Source organism: Fusarium redolens, assembly GCF_020744475.1.
Source record: "Fusarium redolens strain MPI-CAGE-AT-0023 chromosome Unknown BKA55scaffold_46, whole genome shotgun sequence".
In the NCBI taxonomy this organism is placed as follows: domain Eukaryota; kingdom Fungi; phylum Ascomycota; class Sordariomycetes; order Hypocreales; family Nectriaceae; genus Fusarium; species Fusarium redolens.
The window spans coordinates 54,796-76,438 of NW_025763709.1; the positions used below are offsets into that span (position 1 = coordinate 54,796).

At 45.6% G+C, this 21,643-nt stretch overlaps 9 protein-coding genes across 9 annotated transcripts; 3 read left to right on the plus strand and 6 right to left on the minus strand.

Moving 5' to 3' along the window:
- Positions 1-596: 596 nt before the first annotated feature.
- On the minus strand, positions 597-2,392 carry BKA55DRAFT_587588 (ankyrin repeat-containing domain protein). The gene has a single exon (XM_046194682.1). The coding sequence runs from the start codon at positions 2,369-2,371 to the stop codon at positions 983-985; it is 1,389 nt and encodes a 462-aa protein (XP_046040709.1). The 5' UTR covers positions 2,372-2,392; the 3' UTR covers positions 597-982.
- Positions 2,393-4,273: 1,881 nt separating this feature from the next.
- Positions 4,274-4,755, minus strand: BKA55DRAFT_698813 (uncharacterized protein; the record flags this gene model as incomplete). The annotated part of the gene is made up of 2 exons (XM_046200553.1): positions 4,274-4,334; positions 4,385-4,755. The coding sequence occupies 2 exons, from the start codon at positions 4,753-4,755 to the stop codon at positions 4,274-4,276; spliced, it is 432 nt and encodes a 143-aa protein (XP_046040710.1).
- A 960-nt stretch (positions 4,756-5,715) lies between these two features.
- BKA55DRAFT_723376 (uncharacterized protein) lies at positions 5,716-7,582 on the plus strand. The gene is made up of 3 exons (XM_046201050.1): positions 5,716-6,107; positions 6,845-6,870; positions 7,388-7,582. Exons 1-3 carry the CDS (start codon positions 6,041-6,043, stop codon positions 7,478-7,480), a joined length of 186 nt encoding a protein of 61 aa, XP_046040711.1. The 5' UTR covers positions 5,716-6,040; the 3' UTR covers positions 7,481-7,582.
- A 459-nt stretch (positions 7,583-8,041) lies between these two features.
- Positions 8,042-10,146, minus strand: BKA55DRAFT_531306 (uncharacterized protein; the record flags this gene model as incomplete). Its single annotated transcript, XM_046189219.1, has 4 exons — positions 8,042-8,704; positions 8,795-9,216; positions 9,472-9,892; positions 9,943-10,146. The coding sequence occupies 4 exons, from the start codon at positions 10,144-10,146 to the stop codon at positions 8,042-8,044; spliced, it is 1,710 nt and encodes a 569-aa protein (XP_046040712.1).
- A 1,189-nt stretch (positions 10,147-11,335) lies between these two features.
- On the minus strand, positions 11,336-12,659 carry BKA55DRAFT_698815 (uncharacterized protein; the record flags this gene model as incomplete). The annotated part of the gene is made up of 2 exons (XM_046200554.1): positions 11,336-12,228; positions 12,281-12,659. 2 exons carry the CDS (start codon positions 12,657-12,659, stop codon positions 11,336-11,338), a joined length of 1,272 nt encoding a protein of 423 aa, XP_046040713.1.
- A 796-nt stretch (positions 12,660-13,455) lies between these two features.
- Positions 13,456-17,593, plus strand: BKA55DRAFT_600509 (uncharacterized protein; the record flags this gene model as incomplete). Its single annotated transcript, XM_046196538.1, has 7 exons — positions 13,456-13,600; positions 13,649-13,776; positions 13,833-14,438; positions 14,491-14,519; positions 14,573-16,603; positions 16,849-17,080; positions 17,147-17,593. 7 exons carry the CDS (start codon positions 13,456-13,458, stop codon positions 17,591-17,593), a joined length of 3,618 nt encoding a protein of 1,205 aa, XP_046040714.1.
- Positions 17,594-17,810: 217 nt separating this feature from the next.
- BKA55DRAFT_587590 (uncharacterized protein) lies at positions 17,811-19,036 on the minus strand. Its single transcript, XM_046194683.1, has one exon. The coding sequence runs from the start codon at positions 18,708-18,710 to the stop codon at positions 17,943-17,945; it is 768 nt and encodes a 255-aa protein (XP_046040715.1). The 5' UTR covers positions 18,711-19,036; the 3' UTR covers positions 17,811-17,942.
- Positions 19,037-19,404: 368 nt separating this feature from the next.
- On the minus strand, positions 19,405-19,953 carry BKA55DRAFT_698818 (uncharacterized protein; the record flags this gene model as incomplete). The annotated part of the gene is made up of 1 exon (XM_046200555.1): positions 19,405-19,953. The coding sequence occupies one exon, from the start codon at positions 19,951-19,953 to the stop codon at positions 19,405-19,407; it is 549 nt and encodes a 182-aa protein (XP_046040716.1).
- Positions 19,954-20,233: 280 nt separating this feature from the next.
- On the plus strand, positions 20,234-20,885 carry BKA55DRAFT_292802 (uncharacterized protein). The gene is made up of 2 exons (XM_046185551.1): positions 20,234-20,492; positions 20,538-20,885. Exons 1-2 carry the CDS (start codon positions 20,296-20,298, stop codon positions 20,716-20,718), a joined length of 378 nt encoding a protein of 125 aa, XP_046040717.1. The 5' UTR covers positions 20,234-20,295; the 3' UTR covers positions 20,719-20,885.
- The last annotated feature ends 758 nt before the right edge of the window (positions 20,886-21,643 follow it).

Genomic DNA, 21,643 nt, shown 5'->3' on the forward strand with positions numbered 1-21,643 from the left:
AATTATTTTATCTTAATATCTAGGAGAATCCCTCTTAGCTAGATAGTCTTAATATTTAAGGTTATAGGGAATTCTATAATACTAAAAAGCTTAAAAAGACTAAAGTTATAAAGAAAGCTAACTCTAAGTACTATATAAGTATAAGGCCTTATAAAAGTCAAGCTATAGCAAATTATCTATTTAATTATGTTTTACTTGCTAATAAAGCTGTTTTAAAAGATATAAAAAAAGGTAAATTTGTTATTAAGGCTATCTTATTATTGTGGTTTGATGGTCACTTGGGATGGGGATGGGCGAGGATCCTGACGGGCTATCTGTTAGAGTTGTGGACATTTCTGATATAGAATAAATACCAGACTGAGTTCTGTATTAGCTTCTAAGGATCTAAAGAAGATCTTGCGGATAGTGTCTGGCCTGGGGATTTGGCACTTCTCTGTACTGGAAGCTGTTTGGAAATTCGGAAGTGGGGTTACTACAGGAACCAAGAGGATGAGATGTGGTAAGGAAGGTCGAAGAACCAACCAGAAAGACTTTCGTCAAGACAAAAGAACAATCACTCAGTTTTGACACGAGAATACATAACGAATCTACACAATGCCTGATCTCATCATGTCAACACAGCCAAAACCTTTGCAACTAAATACGACCCTCATTCAAGTCTGTCTCGTAATCGTGGCAGCAAACCTTGACACGTGCTCTTGACTCAACGTATATCCTTCGTTATCCACCCATCTCTCGTGGTCTTGCAAATCTGTCGCGGAGTTTTCCCCTCCGCATCTCCCCGATCCATCAACCCTTCTCTTCTAGCTTTCACCAGGACTGCCAGCATATCTTCCTGAGCTCTGATTCTCTCCTCGGATCTAGTAAGAATATCACGCCCTTTATAACTACCACAAGCAGCTCTATGAAAAGCAGTCTCTTTTTCCAGATTCTCTTGAGCAGGATCAGCACCACGCTCAAGGAGATACGATAAGGCTTCGGTCTAATGGAGGTTGAAGGCCGCAAGATGCAATGGCGTGTTTCCAGCATTATCAGTATCCGTGGGGCTTGCACCGTGGGCGAGCATGATTGATATAGCGGCTATGTCGACGGGATCTTGGTCGGTGATTGTAGTGTCGTCTCTATAGAGACAAAACAAGGTATGCATAGGGGTTTCGCCATTGTTATTGCGTACACTAGCATCGCCGCTTCTGTCGCATAAAAGCTCGAAGACAGCTGTGTACAGCTTGTTATGTCGGCTCAATGACCGGGTAACGTAGTGCAAAGGTGTATTTCCGTCATTGTCCTGAACGTTGATTGCCGTGGGATCGAGACTGAGGAGTAGTTCGATGGTGCTTGTGATGCTTTGGGCTATTTCCTTGAGATCAGGGAAGCCGTCGATCTCCACTGGCAGTTCACTTTGAGTGGCCCAGTGGAGAGGAATACTTCCTCGACCGTCGCGAGAGGACAATATGTCGGCAACAGCAACGGCAGTGCCTCTGCAATCAATCAGAGTTTCAACGACTTTGAAGTTGGCGTGAATACAGGCATTAAACAGCGCAGGTACTTCGTTAAACGAATCATGCTGATTCCAAAAGTTCAGCTCCCCAGGACCTTGCATTACCATGGTATTGGGATCGGCGCCACCAGCGATAAGCCTCTTAATTAACTCTGGGCTTGCCCACTGCACAGCCAAACTCAAGACTGTAGCGCTTGGCTTCCCCTTGTCATTCCAGAAGGGAAGAAAATCAGAAGCGCATGCACGCCGATCCAGCAGCAAATTCATCACTGCTTCGTTTTTGGTGGCATTAGCTCTATCTCCACCGGGAGGAACGAGAAACTGAGTACAGTAGAGATCTGCAGCACATAGTAATGCAGTGTGGCCATAGGAGCCCCGTGCATGGATGTCGGCGTACAGTGGTTGATTGTCGAGTAAGTACTTCACCACCTCGATATGACCCCATTTGGCGGCGCGGTTTAGCAGCTTGTAGCGGCGCTGCTTGAATCTGGCCTGCGCCTCGAGATCCTCGTCTTGCATAAAGTGGGTTAGAAGCATTTTGAGCACATCGAGACATCCACTCTGGGCTGCATTCAGAAAGCAATCCTCATTGTCATCAATGCCATGCTTCCCTATCAAAACGGCAGATGCCTCTGGGATGACCCAAGGTGCAGCGGCGAGATACTGCTCAAGGGTCTTTGCATCGTTCGAGCAAACGATCTGATATAGTAGTCCAAAGTCTTCAGTTTCATATAGAATGGAACCATCCTGATTAATCATTGTCATAGGCGTCGCGTAAGGGCGTCCAAATCCATGAGTTTCGGACTCTTCGTTTGGATCCACAGTGAATTGCTCATAGGGAAATTTGTAGTTGGAGCGTGGCGGCAGAGGCATGACTGTAGGTAGATGGTCAAGAATCGAGAAGGGTTTTGATGGGGTCACAACATGTGCGGGCTCTGGTCGGTACTTATACTTAAAAATGGGTTGGCATTCTAGGTCTGAGAAGTGGACCCGCAGCAGCAACATTATGGCCAATGGGAAAATATCATGCCTCAGCCAGAAATAACGGCTTGAACAGATATTACTGCGTAAAGAGAGGTTGTCTAAGTACACACTTCAGAGTCCGCCCCTTCACTCCACTAAAACCAAAAAGACGGGAGCGATCCTCTCGAATCTCAGCCTTGGTACACTGTAACTGTTCTTCATGAAGAAGCCCCAACACAAACATAATAGTGCAGCCAAAGTCCAGAAAAGTCATTTCCGACCTTGGAGTTCCAGTTACAAAAGTCTGACAAATCGATCTGGTACTTCTCAGCGATTGAATAGCAGCCGTCGCCATCATCAACCTCCCGAGTAAGGCGTGTCTTTGCAATGGGACTTTCAACGCCGAGGCATTGTCCGATCCACCTGGGCATAATAGACTGGAGTTCTCGTGGCCATAAACACATATTGCTATTAAGAATAAACGTTCTGCGGCCTCTGTTGTTTTACCTACCTCAAGCAATCCGCAAGACATAGCTTGTTTACGCTCTTTTCACTCTATATTCTCTTATTTTATACCAAGTCCCTCATTTATTGCCACTCTCCTGGTACACTCCTTCAGCCAGTCATTCAAGGTCCTCGTTCCTGCGTCGGATCAAGACCTTGCTTTCATTCTCAACGTGAGGTCAACTTGGGCCACCACTGTGGTTGCTCTGTTGCTCATCTCAATCCCCCTCGCTGTTGCAGATGTAGTCTGGGACAGGTCTGCCGCCTACGCAGTAGGCTGCTGCGGTTCCAGCAATGTCTGCGGTAAAGACCCAGACTACTGCAGCAAGGGGAAGTACATCAACAGCTGACTGCAAGGCTGAATGCAACCCAGGCAACTGGCCTTTGCAATACGTCAATGCTACCAAGTGTCCCTCTCAATGTCTGCTGTGTATTACTTATTTGAGCTACGAAATATATGCGTATAGACATGTATACTTCGCAATCTTGGGCACTTTATGCCAACAACCACGGAGGGAGCCTTTCGGAGAGTGGGCCCAAGGCGGATCAACACTGATCCGGGTAAGGTCATGGCAATTGCCCTTTATAGTCTTCTACAAGGGCCAACAGGAAAACGAAGTCTTTTATAATTTCTTCCTAGGTTCTTGCTTAGCACATCTGCGTAATTTCCCCATTCCACCACCAATATGAAGCCACTCATCGAAGAACTGATTGAGCATATTTGGTCGCCCCCGCGAGGTATCAAGCTGTAACACAAAAGCAGGAACCATCCTAATAATCTTCAGTATTACCGTTACTAGGGCTTTACAATCTACTGCACTTACTATAGCCTGGAGACAGACAGGCATTAGAATATACTTTTAAATTCCCTAAAGAAGCAAACTATCCTTATATTTAGATATTTTAAAGGTAAAAGGGATATAAATTAGAGTAATATCTAGCTACTTAAGGATCTTTTTTACCTTAAGGCATATAAAGATATATTGCTACTAAAAGGTCTTAATATTAGAGGTATCTAAGAACTCTATTATAATAAGGACTAGGAGATTAAATAAGCAATAGCTAGTTACCTCTATAAGTTTATCTTAGTTACTAATAAGTCAGTATTAAAGGATATTGCAAATAGTAAATTAATTATAAAGGCAGTTTCCTTAAGTTAGTTTAAAGGGTTTTTAGGGTAGGGTTAAATAAGGATATTAATAAGCTATCTTCTAGACATATAGATGCTTCTTAGCCGGCATTTATTTAGTATAGAGTTAGTTATTAGCTTTAATAGGCCTAAGAAGGATCTAGATACCTATATATAGCCTAGGGGTATTTCTCTTCCTGGTATAGGACGGTTCTCTGAAGTTCGTCTGTTGCTTTTCCACTATACTGGTCAAAGACCTAATCGCACTTTCTAAGGAAATAGGACAAGACGAAATATCGTCGATGCCGTCCTCCTGCACGACCGGGTATGTGACAGATCGCTTGCCCAATCCCTTGGCGGGGTTGGGGCATGTCTCGTTCTCAAGCCAATCGGCCATGATTTCCTTATATGCCGTGATCTTGTCATTGGGAACGAGCACTTCATCGTAGTAGTTTAACTTGCAGCAGGGATCCTGTTCTCCTTCTAGCTTGGAAGTATAGGTGTAAAACGCAGTGTCGAGTATCATTCTCACACGGTCGCTAGAGCATCCGCTACGGCAGAAGCCATCAAGATCTCCTTCCGGTGCTGAACCAAAATCACGACGGACTTGACAGTCAATGAAACGAAGGCCAGGCTTAGTCTTGCAGTAGTAGATGCGCATCTACACGTCAATGTAGGAGTACTAAGGACCTCAATACACCAGAACCTGTCCCAGATGAGGCCATGGGCCAATTTTGGTAGTCGCCAGGGCATTCGGGGCTGGTGTTGTACTCTGGGTACTCCCCCCATCGACAGGTATCGTCGAACCTCATACTCACATTGTCTGCCTTACGGCAAGCCGCCTGTACATGTGGTGGACCCGCACTTCATCGAGTTTGTATATGCAGACACTCCCCAAGCCATAGTAGTCTGGTCATAATGATCCCCTAAGTTCGTTATATATGTCGCGCATGACACATAAATGCTGCTGGTCTCAGCCAGACTCGTGATTTGGAACGTGCTGTCAGTGGCGTTGAAGCTATTCAAGTTGGGTTCTTAACCCTTTGCAACGTACTCATATAAAGTCTTGACATAACTTATAAGCATTAGAAATGTCAGTGTAACCGTCAGCTTGCTAATGAGTATAGCTTAATATAAATATATAGTTAGAGAGCTGGTCGACCCCGTAATATGCAGGAATAACGTCTGTTGTATTAATATAGAATACGATAGAATATTTACAAGAAGGGATATGCTGTTTTAATTCTTTCCCGCTTTTAGGTTAAGGAAGTAAGACTGATTTCACCTTCTAAGATTTATTAACAAAAGATAGTATATCTTATAAGCTTTTCTTTTTAACGCCGCATGCTAAAGCCACCTTTAGATATATATAATATCTACCCTTTAAATTATTAAATAGAGAAACCTACACTAAGAAAAGCTCAGAAATATTAAAAGTCCTAAGTCAACATTGCTTATATCTATAAATCGCAAAATAAGTAAACCCTTAAGAAGTACATAGTGGAAATACCTAAGCACGTGATGTAGGCATGAGTTGCCTTAGATCTCGAAAGGACACGTCTCTAGTTACCTATAAAATCTCTTTTCACTCTTCTAAAACATATCAACCACCAATATCTCGCATACTTCATGCCATGGCTACCGTTTCTGAACTAATCAAAGGTTTGTGGAAGCCCCCTCGTTCCCCTGGCATCTAATATCAAAAAGATCAATTAAATCAGACAGTTTCCGAAAACTTCGCTTATTATAAGTCCTAGGGATTCAACATATACCGCAACTACTATAGTAAAGGGTCCAATAAGCATTAGGCCATACTACTAGATTCATTAAAACGATAGACCTACCTTGCCCTCCGCTACCTCGAACAGGATAGCGAGTACGAGATTGATATTAGGAGGTGTATCCGTAAGTTTGGGATCTATTATCACCTGAACAAAGAAGACTATATGGAAGACATGGAAAGATTAAGGAAGCTGTTCCATCTTGAGGTATGCGAAGATCCAGAACTTAAAGGTCTTAATATATATTAAGTTTAGAAGATATCCTCTAAAGAAAATAATAAAGGGAAGGTTATAATAGTAAGAGGGCGTGTTTAATATGTGCTTGTTGTAGATAAAGCTGTCTTAAGGGACATCACTAAGGGCAAATTTATAGTTAAAGCAGTCGCTTATAAGTAAGATAGGTTTATAAATTAGGGCTAGATAAGAATTCTAACTAGGTACTTGTTAGGATTTGGCAATTACTTGTAATATCCGATAGGATAGATTAAGATACTATATTATTCCTCGGGCCTGAGGAAGAACTTGAAAAATGCATCTGGCCCGGGGAAGACTTAGTATTACCAACTAGTTGTTGTTCTGAAATACGACCTGGACTCTACCATTACACTGGTCAAACCCTTTGGCACAAGAGTGAGAAACTTCGAAAGGCCCGCGCAGCAAGGAGGCGGGAGCTATCTAGAAAGCTAGAGATACAGCCTTAAGTATTTTCAACACTCAACGAGGTTTTAATAAATCCGTTTAGCTACGTCAGTCCTTCGAAAACATATAATGGCATGCAAAAGCGTACTACATATTTGAAACCCATAGTGTTTAGGCAAGTCAAATAATATTCTAATTATGTTTTATCTTCAGTTCCGAATAAGAGGGTCTAGCAGCTCAATAATCCATTACTTTAGCTGATGTAGAATATAACTGGGATAGTTGCTGAGAATTCGCCTGTATTTATCGACTTTAAGGAGTCCAAGTAAGCGACGTTCTTACGTGACGTGGGGTGTGTTCTTTTATAAAACAGGCCAATTCCCCCGTTCTTCCCTTTTCTAAACTTAGCAAGCATTGCCAAACCCCGACAAATTAGATATCTCCTAAGTTATAGAATTATTAATAACTATAATAATGGCAGAGCTTTTAGAAATCTTAGACTTCTTATAGAAGCCCCTATAACAGTCTGGGACTATAAAATGCCCTCTTATTAACAGATTCTACCTTAAGAATTTCTACTACTACTAAAACTAGGGATTTATAATTTACTATATATATTATAGCACTAAATCTGATAAGTATTAGAAGACTTTACTTAAAGTCCTTAACTAGCAAACCATATTATCTGTTAGGTATTATGAAAATAAATGCCTTTAGAAAATTAATAGAAATTATTATATTGGCCCTTATAAAAACAAAGCTAAATATATGGCGTTATTAGAGACTTTTAAGAGCCTATTTTGACTTGTTCTTAGAGAGGATCTATTACTATTAAAAGACCTTAATATTAAGGGCATAAGGGATATTTATTAGAAAGAATACCCTAAAGCAGAGAAGAGGATGGCAGGGGCGTTATTCTGCTTTATACTGGTCGCTGATAAGGCAGTGCTTGCAGGCATTGCATGAAATGAATTTGTAGTAAAGGCACTTGGCTATGACTGGGAAGGTCGTCTCGAACACGGTGGCTGGGGTTGGGTCTGGCTGCAAACAGGCCGCTTGCTTGAGCTATGGGAAGGACTTCTGCTTTCACAGCTGATGGACACTAGTAAGTATTATTTGCTGGGGTTTGAAGGCCTAGAGATGAACTTGGCAGCCTACCTCTGGATTGGAGATATGTCTATGCCTCCGTTGCGCGATTGCTCTGAAGCTCAGATGGCTGATCCATTGAGTGTATCTGTGAGGCCTCGGTTCAGATTTGACCATGAACTTATATTAGATGAAGATGCAATATAGCTTCCTTGCAAGTCATTATGCCCATAACCAACTGTATTACATACCCGTAACATTGTTAAACCACTTCTACTTAGTTGTGCTAGTCATTTCGCAACCTTTAGCGTCCGCCCTCACCCTTGAAGGGCTGATAGGGGTCCATATCGATACAAAGACTGGGAGTCGAGATGAACAGATAATATGGTGGCACCGATACATGAAATTAAATTTGACATCTAGTCATCCATGCCTATCTATCTACACACCAACGCAAACCCAATATTTAGCCCAAAGCGCCGTGCATTTAGTGCCGACCGCCGGATTCCACTTCGCCAACTGAGCCATAGTGATCTTGTAATACTTCTGGATCGAATCACATGTTGTTGTAGAAGCTACCTCATGGAACTTCTTGCAGTTGCTTACCATTCCAGGCTGAATTGGCGACGGGGTCTTAACCCCGTTGTCTGGCTTGGTAGGAGTGCCTCCAATTACCCCGACGCAGACATTGTAATCCGCCCATAGACCAGTGCATTTCGATCCAACCGCAGGATTCCACTTGACAAAATCCGCCAAAGAGATCTTATAATAGTTTTGGATGGATTCGCAGGTCGTGGTCTTCTGAACCATGTGAAACTTGTTACAGTTGCTTACCATGCCCGGCTGCACAGGTGGAGGCGTCTTGATACCATTGGCGGGCTTGGTTGTAGTAGCAGTCTTGGTAGTGGTCTTGGTGGGAGGCTTCCAGCCAATAGTTGCAACGCAAACCCAGTAGTTCGTGAGTAAAGATTTGCAGTCCTTACCAACGGCGGGGTTCCACGAGAGGAATGTTGCAAAGGGGAGATTGTAGTAGTTCTCAATCGAGGTGCAGGTTGTTGTTGACTTGATCTGATGGAACTTCTCACAGTTCTTAACCATACCGTTCTGAATGGGAGAGGGAGTTTGGATACTATTCGCAGGTTTAGTCGTAGTGGGTTTGGCGGTTGTTGTCGTGGACGGCTTATACCCCTCGACGCTAACACAAACCCAGTACCCGACCCAGAGTCCACTGCAATCTTTGCCAACGGCCGGGTTCCACGTCAGGAACAAAGAGAGCGGCAGCTTGTAGTAGTTCTCGATCGAGGAGCAAGTAGTAGTCTTGGCGATCTGGTGGAATTTGTTGCAGTTCTTGGCGATGCCTTCTTGGATCGGTTCAGGGATCTGGACACCAGTTGCCGTAGGCTTGGGAGTAGTTGCAGAAGGCTTTGCAGTAGGGGTTCCGGGAATACTAATGCAGTAGTAGTAGCCTGCCCAGATGCCACTGCAGTCTTTGCCAACAGCTGGATTCCACTTGAAGAACGTATCGAAGTTGAATGTACTATAGGTAGATACGATCTTGGCGCAGGTTTCACCCTTTGCAGCCATATGGAATGAAGTACAGCTCTCAATAAGCCCTTCTTGTGTAACAGTCGGCTTAGAAGGGCCAGTTGGCTTGACCGAAGTTGTAGTCGTTATTGTTGGGGGGCTAGTGGGCGTTCCAGGAACGCCGACACAATACCAGTACCCAGCCCAGATGCCACTGCAGTCTTTATCGATGGCGGGATTCCACTTGAAGAAGCTATCGAAGTTAAAGGTCTTATACTGTGCAATGACCCTGGCGCAAGTGTCTCCCTTCTTGGCTTGGTGGAAGGAGGTGCAGCTCTCGATCAGACCGTCTTGTGTAGGGCTGGGCTTCTTGACTCCTGTTGGCTGGGCCGTCGGTTCAGCCGTTCGTGTTGGAGCCGTGGGTGTTCCAGGAACGCCTACGCAGTACCATGTATCAGCCCAGATACCGCTACAGTCGTCCTGAACTGCCGGGTTCCACTTGAAGAAGTCACTGAAGTCAAACGTCTTGTACTCTGCGATAATCTTTGCACAAGTGTCTCCTTTCTTGGCCATATGGAAGGCTGTACACGTATCAATGAGGCCATCCTGTGTAGGGCTGGGCTTCTTGTCTCCAGTGGGTTCGGGCTTAGAGCCATCGGTCGAGCTCGCCTTGGGAGGGTTATCCTCGCGAGGAAGTCCATGGTTGACTTCCAGACAGTAGGAGTGGCCTTGCTGGATGCCACTGCAGTCGTCCTTGACACTGGGGTTCTGTTGAACGTTAGCCGTGCCTCACAGACAGCCGTGCCTTAATTCCTTACATATTCGACAAACAGCTTGTGCTCAAGACCGTAGAGATCTTCAAAGTATGCACAGTCCTGAGACTTATCGCCGACAATATCCCAAAAGGTGCAGTCAGATGCAATACCTGGGTCAGTTATAACAGTCTCCCTTCGGACCCTTCGGCCTCGGGTTGCCGTTACACTAACGCAGAGTAGGCCCTGAAGAAGAAGTGAGACACGCATGGCGGCTGTCAGTTCCTGGAATGTTTGACAAGGCTGGCGTGGAGAAGAGCGATAATGGCGTACTGGGTAATAGAAAGGCATTCAACGCGTTAAGTACAACGGTTCATTTCAATCATCGCTCGGTCGCAATAGTAAAGCCGCGCAAGTTGAGTCATCTCATGATCTCATGGTCCTCTCGTGCTCGCATTGTCTGGCCTCGTCGGCTTGGTACCCGAGTGTCCTGTTCCTGGTAAAATTGAGCAGTAGAGAGGACCAACAGGCTTGGCATTGAGTCCCGCGCACCGAAAATTTTCCCTGTCTTCTCATGCAGAGCCTTTGCATGCTGGCATGCATACTGAAGTTCAGTGAGGCGTTCGGGTCCATCGCCAAGTCTGCCTAATGCCGAGGACCGAAACATTCGCGAGAACCAAGATCGGTTAGAACTACAGCCGTAACAGAGTTCATGTCCTTTTTTTTTTTGTTACAAGGGTAAAATCATTCAAAAGTTCCTGCATTCACGAAGACCGGGACCGAGCGACGGATGTTACGTAGTATTCCGCTTTTTTAAGCTTGTTGGTTGTGTTTGTTTGTCAACATTGGTGGATTCGGTTGATAAATCGAAATGATGACCCAGTCGATCCCTGCGCGATACCTGCGGCAGGGATGAAAACCAAGAAAATCTTATTGGTTCTGAGTGTCCTTTTAGGCTTCATGATAGCATTATGGTTAAGTTCAGACCTCATCTCCGCTTGTGACATGATCTGGGGCCCTTGCATATGGGGCCAACTGAGGTTTTTTTATTGACTGACCCCGGATTTATCATTTATCTGTGGCCATGTATCTGCTCACCATGAGCCAATTCGCTTCTGATCTGGAACCACTAATTTCCAACTTCGGTCCTGATCTGCAAGATGGACTTACCTTTCTGGAAGCAGCCAGTACGTTGCTCTGTGATTGAGTTGGGACTTTGGCGATTCTGCATCTCCATGCTAAACCTTACACAAAGACTTTGTAGTTTGCGATTTATACCTAGCCCAGTTAGTCAATCTTCCTGGTTCTGATCGACTGTTGAGTAATGAGGTAGAAGTTATTGAGGTTATCTAAATGTCCTAATGAGCTACGCGTACATGGTACCATCCAAAGGTCGAGTATCAACCTGTTCAGAGCTACAGCCTCCCAATAACTCCAATCTCTGGGACCATGAAACTGCTCACTCAGAATCCCAGCCAGAGATAGGTGCCACACACAAGGCTACACCAGGAACCAAGCTCTCTTGACAATCGTCCTTTTTCAGAGAAGGATTTGCTTTAAGTAGAAGGCCATCTGCGCAAATGTCGTTGTCCTGACAAATACCACTGCAAGTATCTGACTCAGTAACGACATACCACTTTCCGCACCTCAAAGTAGTGCCCTCAGCGATCTTGGTGTTTTCCGGTGGCGATACTCGCAGAAGATTGGGAGTATTTCCACTACTAACCCTGAGCGGGATGGAATCTCTCTCTGTGGATGGCTGTCGAAGCTGTGCAAGAGCATCCGCGGTGCCTAGAGGACCAATACAGACGGACTTGCCGTAAAAGTCTGTTCCTCCCTGGAGATTATTGCAGTCGCGGTCCACCCAGCTGTTGTACTTACGGATGGTGTCCCAGCGAATCCCGAGGCCTATTTCGATACTCAGGCATGTATCTTCAGGCTTAACATAGTATGTCTTGCAGACTGTAGGGAGGCAGAGCTTGAGACCCTCAGGTATCTTGTGACAGTCACGAATAAGCTCTTGGTTTCCCATATAAAGAAGTCCTCCAGATACTCCTGCGGCTTTGGAAATTGAATCACAGGTATCGCCCTCTTTGGTCGTGTACCACTTGTCGTTCAGGCAAAACTCCTCCTCTTCTTCCTCTTCGTCCTTCCTTGTGAGAGGTGGAGGAATCTCTGTCGGACCTGAGCCTCCGCAAATCTTGTATATGCGCTCTAGCTCCTTCTTGTAATCCTCGTTATATACGGAGTATTGAGAGGACTGCATTAGAGCAAGACGTCTACGATAGCATGGATGGCAAAGATCTTCTTTGGCCATCTTTTCTCCCAGCTCAGGAAATTCGCTAATGATGTCTAGTTGTGTCAATCAGCCTTTGTAACACTTCCTTGATTCTTCGTGACATACCATTGCAGTATTTCTTGGTCTTAGGATCCTTGACGCAAGTCTCATTCCAACCAGCCCAAATGTTACCTCCGTAGACCGTGGGAACCATAGTACTCTTCCACTCATCACCGGTGCATTCCTTGGAAACTGAATTGAACCATTGGCGAAGCGATGAAGAGCAGCTTGGAACACAGATCTCGTCGGTCAGGGTAACATTCTCAAGGGAGAATCGATAGCGTAAAGACATGAAATCGTGAATATAGGGATTGCAAGCAATATCGGCTGACAGGGCGCTGGCGCAAGCTGTCCCGACAGTATTAAGATCGTCAGATTCATAGATCCTAAAGGCACTCGCACTGGCAACAAGGCAAAACGTAAGAAGAGGTTTGAGGATAGCCATTTTTTGCATAGTCGCAGCTTGGTGAATGCAAAAGTGGGAAAGGTGAATGAATGGGCGTTTGATTCTCAAACTGGCGACTGAGTTGACCCCAAGTTAACCAACCATGTGTGTATACCGACGGTGCCGAGAATACAGGGTCCAGTCGAATCATTAGGCTGCAAGGGTTACTTTGACCCGGGGCGGCTACTCTATTGTTCCCCTTGTCTGTGCCGCAAATTGCCATGAAGATGCCATGGCCCGTGGGTTGCCATGCCGGAAGACGGATCGTGTAGTAAATCAGTTCATATGCCAAGACGGACAAATTGATAAAACAGAAGCTGCGAAAAAATTCTCTCAGGTCATTTTGCCTGTGATATGTAACGCTGTGTTGGTTGTTGGTTGTGTTTGTTGAAGTTGCGAACTTTCAGCCCCACGACTCCACGAGGCTAGCAGGGGCCTGCCAACCCGAACCAATCATGAAGGACCGAGACCACAGTGGCATGTGAAGTGGGATCCAGAGTCCATGAGGGAGTCAAAGCGAGTAGAGCTCGTCCATGGGTAGGGGCCAGATGGTCTTGTCTCATGTCCAAAGGGTCTCTCCGAACGCCGAAAAAAGAACATGGTTGTGAATTGATCGGACAATTAGTTGTTGTCCTTTAGAAGCAAGAGCTTTCTTTCTTTGCATCAGGCTTCTGAAAGCTACCAAATCAGACTGTTTTGCTTGACCAAGGCAAACGACGATTGTCATTTGTTGGTTTTGTAACAAGTCATCTTGAATTTGATCAATTCTTCCTCTTTTTGGCCCCATTGAATCATCATGCATCGCCGCATATGGTTGCTCGGCTTGCTACTGCTGTGTCTTTGTATAGCAGTAGCGGCAGACGACACGACATGCAGTGCGACCAAACGCTGTAAGAATGGTTGCTGTAACAAATCAGGAAACTGTGGCTTTGGTCCCGATTGTATGTGCCGTCTCTTCAAGATGTCCAATTTTGGCTGATTTTTTATAGATTGTGGAACAAACTGTCGATCGGACTGCGATCGCAAGTCTGAGTGTAATCCAGGTTTTGGCTCTAAATGGGCCGAGGAAGACAAATGTCCTCTCAATGTTTGTTGCTCTAAGCACGGATACTGCGGTGTGAGTATTCTTCACCTGAGACCTGACTTTATTGAGACCTGTTTAACACATGATAGACAACGAAGGACTTCTGTGGCTCCAAGAAAGTCAAACGCCCAAGCTGCTCTAAGAGTCGTGGCGTTGAGCGTGTTGTTGGCTACTTCGAGGGATGGGCACGAACACGTCCCTGCAATACCTTTTGGCCTGAACAGATTCCAATCGGACTGTACACCCATATCAACTTCGCATTTGCTACCATCAATCCGAAAACTTTCCTAGTCGAAATGAAAGACAAGGACAACGATGGCAACCTCTACGAGCGACTTACCGCATTGAAGAAGAAGGATCCGGATCTCAAGATCTACCTTGCAATCGGAGGCTGGGCTTTTAACGATCCAGGAAAGACTGCTACAACCTTCTCCGAACTGGCAACTTCCCAGGACAGTCAGAGCAAGTTTATCAATTCCCTCCAGTCATTTATGAGTCAGTACGATTTCGACGGCCTTGATCTTGACTGGGAGTATCCAGTTGATAAGGACCGAGGAGGACATTCTGGTGACTACAAAAACTTTCCCAAGTTCATGGAAAAGTTGAAAAAGACACTTGATCGTGGAGATAAAGGACTCACTATCACCCTTCCTGCATCATATTGGTATTTGAGATATTTCGACATCAAGAGACTGGTAAGTCCGTCCCTACCTAGTACGTGACCCATTGACTGAACACTCTGGACAGGAAAAAACTGTCGACTTTTTTAACATTATGTAAGTATTACACTTGATGCTTTTCGGATCATGGCGACTAATATCATAAATAGGAGTTACGACTTACACGGTGCCTGGGACCAGAAGGCAAACTGGACCGAACCGTATCTCAATGCCCATACGAACCTTACTGAGATTGATCTTGCTCTCGACTTGCTCTGGCGCAATGACATTAATCCCGATAATGTCGTTATGGGTATGGGCTTTTATGGTCGCGCCTTTACGGTCCAAACGCTTAGCTGCAGTGAACCTGGCTGCCTATTCAAAGACGCCGGCAAACCGGGTGAATGCAGTTCCGAGGCCGGTATCTTACTGAACTCCGAAATCGACGACATCACTAAGAAGCGTGGTCTCAAACCCAAGCTGTACAAAGAGGAAGCCGTCAAAGTCTTGAAATGGGGCAATCAGTGGGTTTCATACGACGATGAAGAAACGCTCAAGATGAAGACTGAGTTTGCTCAATCGCGTTGTCTCGGTGGCGCCATGGTATGGGCCATCAGTCACGATACCAAAGATGCCAAGTACAACAAAGCTCTGGCCAAGGTTCTCGGCCGAAAGGTCACAAGCGGTAGCCTTGACGACGACGAAGAAGCAGAAGAGTACAAGAAGGTGCTCTACCCGCAATGTCGCTGGACCAATTGCAAGGAGACATGCCCTAAGGGTTGGGTCACTGTTCCTCGGTCAGACAAACGCGCTCGTAAGGACGAAATCTTTTTTGATGAGACGGGCTGCGGCGGCGATGGCGGTCACACCTTCTGCTGTCCAGCGGAATACATGTTGCCAAGGTGCGGATGGTATGGTAAAGGCGGCGACATGTGCGGCAAAAGCAATGATCTCTGCCCAAGTGGTATGGTGGAAGTTGCGACTCTCCAAATTTACTGCAGCGCCAAGCAGCACTTTCAGGCAGGCTGCTGTACCACCGATGCCACTTCCATGAAGGTCTATCAAACCTGTCAGTGGGGGTCATATCCAGATTGTGACAGCGATGGCGAATGTCCAGGCAAGAATATGGACAGCCACAATACAAAGCTCCTGGCATACTCTGCTTCTGGATCTGGTGGTGGGAAGTGCAACCAAAAGAAGAACGAGCTTGGCACCAACGTTCCTGGAGTTCAGCTTCAGAAGTACTGCTGCGATGTTCACGATGAAGACATACGATTCGAAGATTGCCAGATCATGAAGGACGTGGGCCCGTTTCCCGATAAGCCAGGCCTATCCCCATACTACTGTCGCAGTGGTTGCCCTCCAGATCGGATCCGTGTTGCCATGGATACAGAGGTTGAACCATGTTCATACGCCAAGATTGGTGGCTGGGCGTTTTGCTGCAAGTCTAGCTTTGGCTACAAGAAACGCAACGAGAATCCCAAGGTTACCGGTATCAAGGACGTCATAAGACACTGGGCCAATGAGCCTACCTGCCCAAACAAACGGAACGACTTAGATAAGCGTTCGTCCTCACCCGAAGATATATCGGCTAACACGACAACCGACATAGAGCTCTTTTCCAGAGCCGACGATGTGAGTATCGATATAGGTGATATTCTTGGAGATATTCTCAGTCGAACTGGAAGTCCCGATATCCTTGATGCAGCAGAGACTTCGTGGGACAACTTGGTCGAGCCAGTCTTCCCTGAACTGACTATAAGGAACATCAAGCGATATCTTGGTGTAGGTCCTCGGTGGGAAAACGAAGGACCTCGGGCATCTGCTAATCGCATTGTTTGCAATCCCCACTCGTCAAGTGCCTGGATTTTGGTTCTCAAAGAGCGTGCGGATGGCGGTGGAGGCGGCGATGATGGAGGCGGTGGCAGCACCAAGATCCTCAACTGCACTTCTGCATGTCTCGGCGGTACCTGTGGTATTGCCACGGATGACCTGACAAAAAGACATCACGCTGTGCCTCGCCATCAATCTACACACCGGCATCACTGGATACATGCCCGCCAAGCTCCCCAGCCGAAGCTTGAAGTCGTAAAATTAATAGATCCTAGCGGCGATGATTTCAAGCTCGATGTTCTGGTTCCCGCGAATCCCTCTGTCAGAGAGTTACCCAGCGACCATGATGGCCTTGAAAACACGGCCGAGTTCGAGAGCCCCGATGATTGCTCCGACACAAGATTGAAACCGAAAGGAACATGGAACAGTCTCAGGACTATCGACTTTCAAAGTACGTCTCGCGTGCCCCTGAATTGCTACCACTGACATGCAGGATTAGCCGAGCATCCCTTCGATAAGGGTCTTCTGAAGCTGTTCTTCAAGTGGGCAGCCGCAGGAGTGTAAGGCAATTTCTTCAACATCTTAAGGTCGCATCGTTGCTTACTTTTAACAGTCTACCCAGCGGGAGGCCGGCCGCAAGTGGTGCCGTCCCTTTAGCATTCTTTGAAGCCATACCGACACTAGGGGAGCTGGACCGCTTCCGGAAGTTTTGGGAGCCTATCGCTGGGAATCCCAATTTCGACAATGCCAACCTCTTCGATCGTCTTTTCGAGTGCTTGGGTAGCTATACAAATGACAGAAACTTCGTTGTTACTGAGAAGCTGCTGAACGTGGTTAAAGGCGCGGTACGTTCATTCATGAAACACTGAGAGGGAGTCGACATCATGAAATGGCGAACTAACGCCTTCTAGATAATGCAGCACAAGGACCCCATGGCGTACATTGACCGCTTGGAAAAGATGAGGGATGACCCTAACGCATGCCTGGCAATTTTGCGGGCAGCCATCGCTTCATTTGACTATATGAATACCAAGACCGGCCCAAATGTTCATGGGAAAATGACGAATATCTTGGCTGACATGTGGAGTCAGTTGGTCACAGCCCAAACCATGTGGAAGCTCGCGCATCCAGATGTCAAAGCCGACATCGCAGTGTTCTTCAGGGACTGGCTGATCGACTGGTACGAAATGGCCGTTGTTCGCGCCAAAGGCTTTTTACTAGCGAGCATAGCTGAGATGAGAAATATTTGGGAGCACACAGATGACCCTAGGGCAGATCTGGTGTTAGAAACGTTGAGCGCACTGGAAGAAAAGATTCCATTCCTTCACATTCTCACAGATTGGGATTATAGATCTTAGTAGCGGCGACGTCTCTGTCTTGGTCTTAAGCCTTTTTCATAGCTTCGAATTAATCTACTTTTGCTTAGGTATTAGTTATGACGGCGCGGATATAATTTACTTATTTGTGATATACAGTGAAGCAGTTTATATGCATACTATTTATTTGTTTATGCAGCAGCTGTATTAGTACTGCCATTTTGAGAGTGGTTTTGGCTCGTGTCAGATGGGCAGTCGGGTTAGAATGTATTGAGAACGAGATATCTGGTAGTCATTTTTGTATCTTTAGTGAGGATAAGTCATTGCATTTTCAACAGACGACTTGAGTAAGTGCCTTCTAATCTAGGTCGGGTTTTCTGGCTACTGGTGGTTACGGTAGTAAATGCATTTCCATGCGTATTTCGGAGCATTTGTTTGTCGGATCCGCGTTCCAGCCACCACGCCATATGTACTCCTCTAGGTCCTCTTCTGGACCATTGAAAGACAGTACCGTATGGTAATTATCGTCCTTTCCCATAAGCGACTGCCAAAGGGCAAGCAGGTAACCCGTTGGTATTCTCATCCAGCCCCAATTGTTCCAGCCGTCCCGCCAGTCATACGAGATTGCCTTGACTACAAATTCGCCCCTTTCCATAGCTTCAAATACTGCTTTATCGGCAAGAAGAACGAAATTAAAAAGACGCCCTGCCATGGCTTCTTCTTCCTCCGGCCTATCACGAAGGCACACTTCGCGGATCTCGTGGACTCCCAGGCCGTCGAGTGATGGATCCTGACGAATGTCAAGATAGAACAAGTCTTTGATTCGTTTAACGTCGTCCGAATATTCTTTTTGGCTTTTATAGTACCAGGCTTTTGGTAAGAAATCAGCCCGTTGATGCATCAGCTCATCTTCAAAGGGCTCGTCTTGATAGTAGCCAACTGCAAGCATAGTTTGCTTCTTTAAAGCATCAAGTAGTGTATCCCATTGCTTATCGGACTCGAGACTATAGTGTGTGCGATAGATAGTGTAACCCCAATGACCGTAGTACTTTGAGTTTTCGGGAAGCGTTCTATCAAGCTTCTGCATGCGACGACCCCTCCCCACACGCGTGCTGGGAGGCTGCCATATCATGTCGATCATTTCGTGAGGCCTGACCATGTTGTTAAGGTGTTGCTAGTGCCGAATGCAACGTGAAGAAATTAAAATGCGGACGAGGTTTAAATTGGTGTTGTTACTTGTGATGCAGTTACTTGTAGAGGGGAAATGACGGAAGGGAAGTGTTCTCCATTTATTGTTTTTTATCAGTATGTGGTGGCCTCAGGCACTACAGGCCTGATCCCTGTAACCAACATAAATACTGGCTTTTCTTTTACTTTTAGGGAATAGTTACCATGCTTTTTGCTAAGAGCCTTTTTATTTTTTTAGGATACTAGCCAAGGTTAAGTCAAATAAATATTACAGGCTGACACTTCGCTGGGCGGTCGCTTTGTGGCGATACGTGCGAATTATGAGATTTTCAGAAAGCGGTGAATGCGGTTAAAAAGATCATGGGCAAAGGGAAAACATGTGATTCCCAGTGTAATGTTATGCTGTGTCGGTGGAGTGCTTCATACCAAAAGTGGTCTTATTTGCAGACCAGTAGGGCGCTTTAATCCAAGCCCGTCAGAGAAGGTGGTTGGTTACATGGCGGAATCAGTACAGAGTAATCAAGATGCTCTCATGTCGGCTCTTGTACTAATAGATGATGTCAATGCATTAATTACAAGCCCAGTTAGAAATACTTTATATTACACGCTTCCCCAGACAATTAGGATTTAGTAATTGGGCAAAATCGTCTTCAAGCCATCATCTACTAATAGTCAACCCTGAACCGAGTAAACTCGGGGATCCACTCCGGTCTTGCAGTCTGAGCTTCAGAACAATCGCCAAGTGGCTCAATGCAAGGAAGTCCTGGCCAGACATAAGTCTCAAGGTCGCGATTGGACAGTTCATATCGCATCGCACTGTGGATAGTACGAAAAATAGCATCCTCGAGAAAAAGCGACTCCCAGAGGTTCAGTATGTCACCGGTTGACATTCTAACCCATCCCGGACTGAATCGATCCTCGTCCTGATCATAAGCAACAGCTGTGATTACAAAGACTCCACGTGCAACATCTTTCAGCACCTTCTCATCGGCAACCAATGCAAAGCAATGTTTGGCCACTTCTATATTTTCCCTAGCCTGGGGAAGCTCTTTGCGGCAGACTTCTCGGATTTGAGGGATGTCGAGACCATCGAGCAACAATGCATCTTCCCGGGTGGTGAGACGAAAAAGCTTCTTTAGTCGATTTATATCCTCCAGATATTCGCTTTTATCGCTGTATTTTCCCCAGTGCCTTTTAATATCGTCGTTAAACATTATGCCCTCTTCGTGGTAGCCGAGTGCAAGTAAGGTCTGTCGAGTCACGGCGTCGATCAGGGTATCCCAATGTGTATCCGAGCCAGGACCATAGAAAGTACGGTAAACCGTGAAACCCCACCACGTTTGTCAGGCCATATTTCAAGCTTGGCTTAGTTAAGTAACCTCCGATATTGCAACCAACACACCAATCGCATCCATGACGAACTGGACCCCATATAAAGTGCAAGACTGACCAACCGTGTCTTTTTTCCGGTCTCTGGTACACCTCGAGCGGCTTCGCCGACAATAGCATACTTTTGAAGCTTTTTTGCAGACCGCTCGCCTAATGTCCGATTGGCAATGACACAATTGAGTCATTGCAATATGTGGTGCGCTATTTGCGGAGGACCAGTCGCTTCATACAACATAACATCCCATTACAATCGCCCAGAGGATTGTTACAAGTATGATCCAGATGTTATCGACCCAGCTGACGTCGAGTGGACAAATCAAACCCAAATCTTGGGCTATAATCCTTCACCTGCTGCAAACTCAAAGTCTGTTCCCCAGTATTTCCTTATACAATATGCTAACCAGACCAGGTTCTATGTATCTGGGCCAGCTAGAATTCATCGGTTCTTGAGCTTGTCTTCTGAAGCGCGACAAGATCCCACCCTTGAAGGTATTGACGTGCGTTCTCTGAGAGTCTACAAGAACGAGAAATGTCGTGAACGAGTGATTCCCTTCCACCCGGAATGCTACGAGCATTGGCATGGTATTTGACTGGGACTCCTGATACTACTAAGATCAGCAAAGGGGCACTCTATAGAGCTTTCGACCGATTCTCAGTTGTTAGAAAGATCCGACCACCAGAGCTAAGGTGTCTTTGCCTGGATTATGGGGATATCAATGAAGCTCAGAGTTAATACTGGATATGCATTCCTGGGAGAGAGTATACAGTCTCCAACCCGCAGTATAGTACTGAACTAAAGGATGAGATTGCCTCTTTTATTTCAGGTTCTGAGTTCAAGTGTGAGGCACTTCAGTTCTGCTGTAGAGCTAAGTCAGGATCAAACCCACTAGCAGCCCTTCCCGAAACAGTCATACTTACAATTTCGGAATTCTTGAACAATACAAGTCTTCTAAATCTCTTATTCGCCTCGCAGATGACATTCTTGAGCCTAAGGGACAATGCTTCTTTTTAGAAGAGGTAAATAGTAACCCATTTGCCCTACTTTTTCAAGCTACACGAATACTTAAGAGAACAGTCTTAAGCTTTAAAGGGCAGGGACTTCAGGAGGATATCCCTATGGGCTGAGAATGCTTTAAAGCCACGCTCAGGAGTCGCGAAATCCATGTTCCTAATCGCCAATTGTCGAAGAATTTGGAAGGTCTATAAGCAGATTGAGAGTCTTTATGTTCGAGAACCACAACGCCAACCTACTAAAAAAGGTTATATTATATATCAAGCTGTTAAAGGTAGGCTTTAGGTATTAGGCAATACTTAAGAGCTAGGCTTATACTTTAAGTTAGCTAATTTCTTATAAGGCTAGTATAAACTCCTATGCCTATAGATATTTAACCTAACTTCATATGGGGATATGGAGGTTAGGGTTGATGCGTGAGTTCAGAGAACAAAAACTTCTCAAAATGGGCCAAAAGCCAAGTATATGATAGAGCGAGACAAGCTTATTTTGATGAAACTAGA

What these genes read in the sequence shown, in the direction of transcription:
- BKA55DRAFT_723376 (XM_046201050.1), top strand. Translation starts at nt 6,041, where the DNA reads ATGGAAGACATGGAAAGATTAAGGAAGCTGTTCCATCTTGAGGTATGC. An exon ending in CGAAGATCCAGAACTTAAAG is followed by an intron (nt 6,108 to 6,844) that starts GTCTTAATATAT and finishes AGTCCAAGTAAG; the next exon opens with CGACGTTCTTACGTGACGTG. An exon ending in TCTTACGTGACGTGGGGTGT is followed by an intron (nt 6,871 to 7,387) that starts GTTCTTTTATAA and finishes GATATTTATTAG; the next exon opens with AAAGAATACCCTAAAGCAGA.
- BKA55DRAFT_587590 (XM_046194683.1), bottom strand. Translation starts at nt 18,710, where the DNA reads ATGGTCAGGCCTCACGAAATGATCGACATGATATGGCAGCCTCCCAGC.
- BKA55DRAFT_587588 (XM_046194682.1), bottom strand. Translation starts at nt 2,371, where the DNA reads ATGCCTCTGCCGCCACGCTCCAACTACAAATTTCCCTATGAGCAATTC.
- BKA55DRAFT_292802 (XM_046185551.1), top strand. Translation starts at nt 20,296, where the DNA reads ATGACACAATTGAGTCATTGCAATATGTGGTGCGCTATTTGCGGAGGA. An exon ending in TCACCTGCTGCAAACTCAAA is followed by an intron (nt 20,493 to 20,537) that starts GTCTGTTCCCCA and finishes TAACCAGACCAG; the next exon opens with GTTCTATGTATCTGGGCCAG.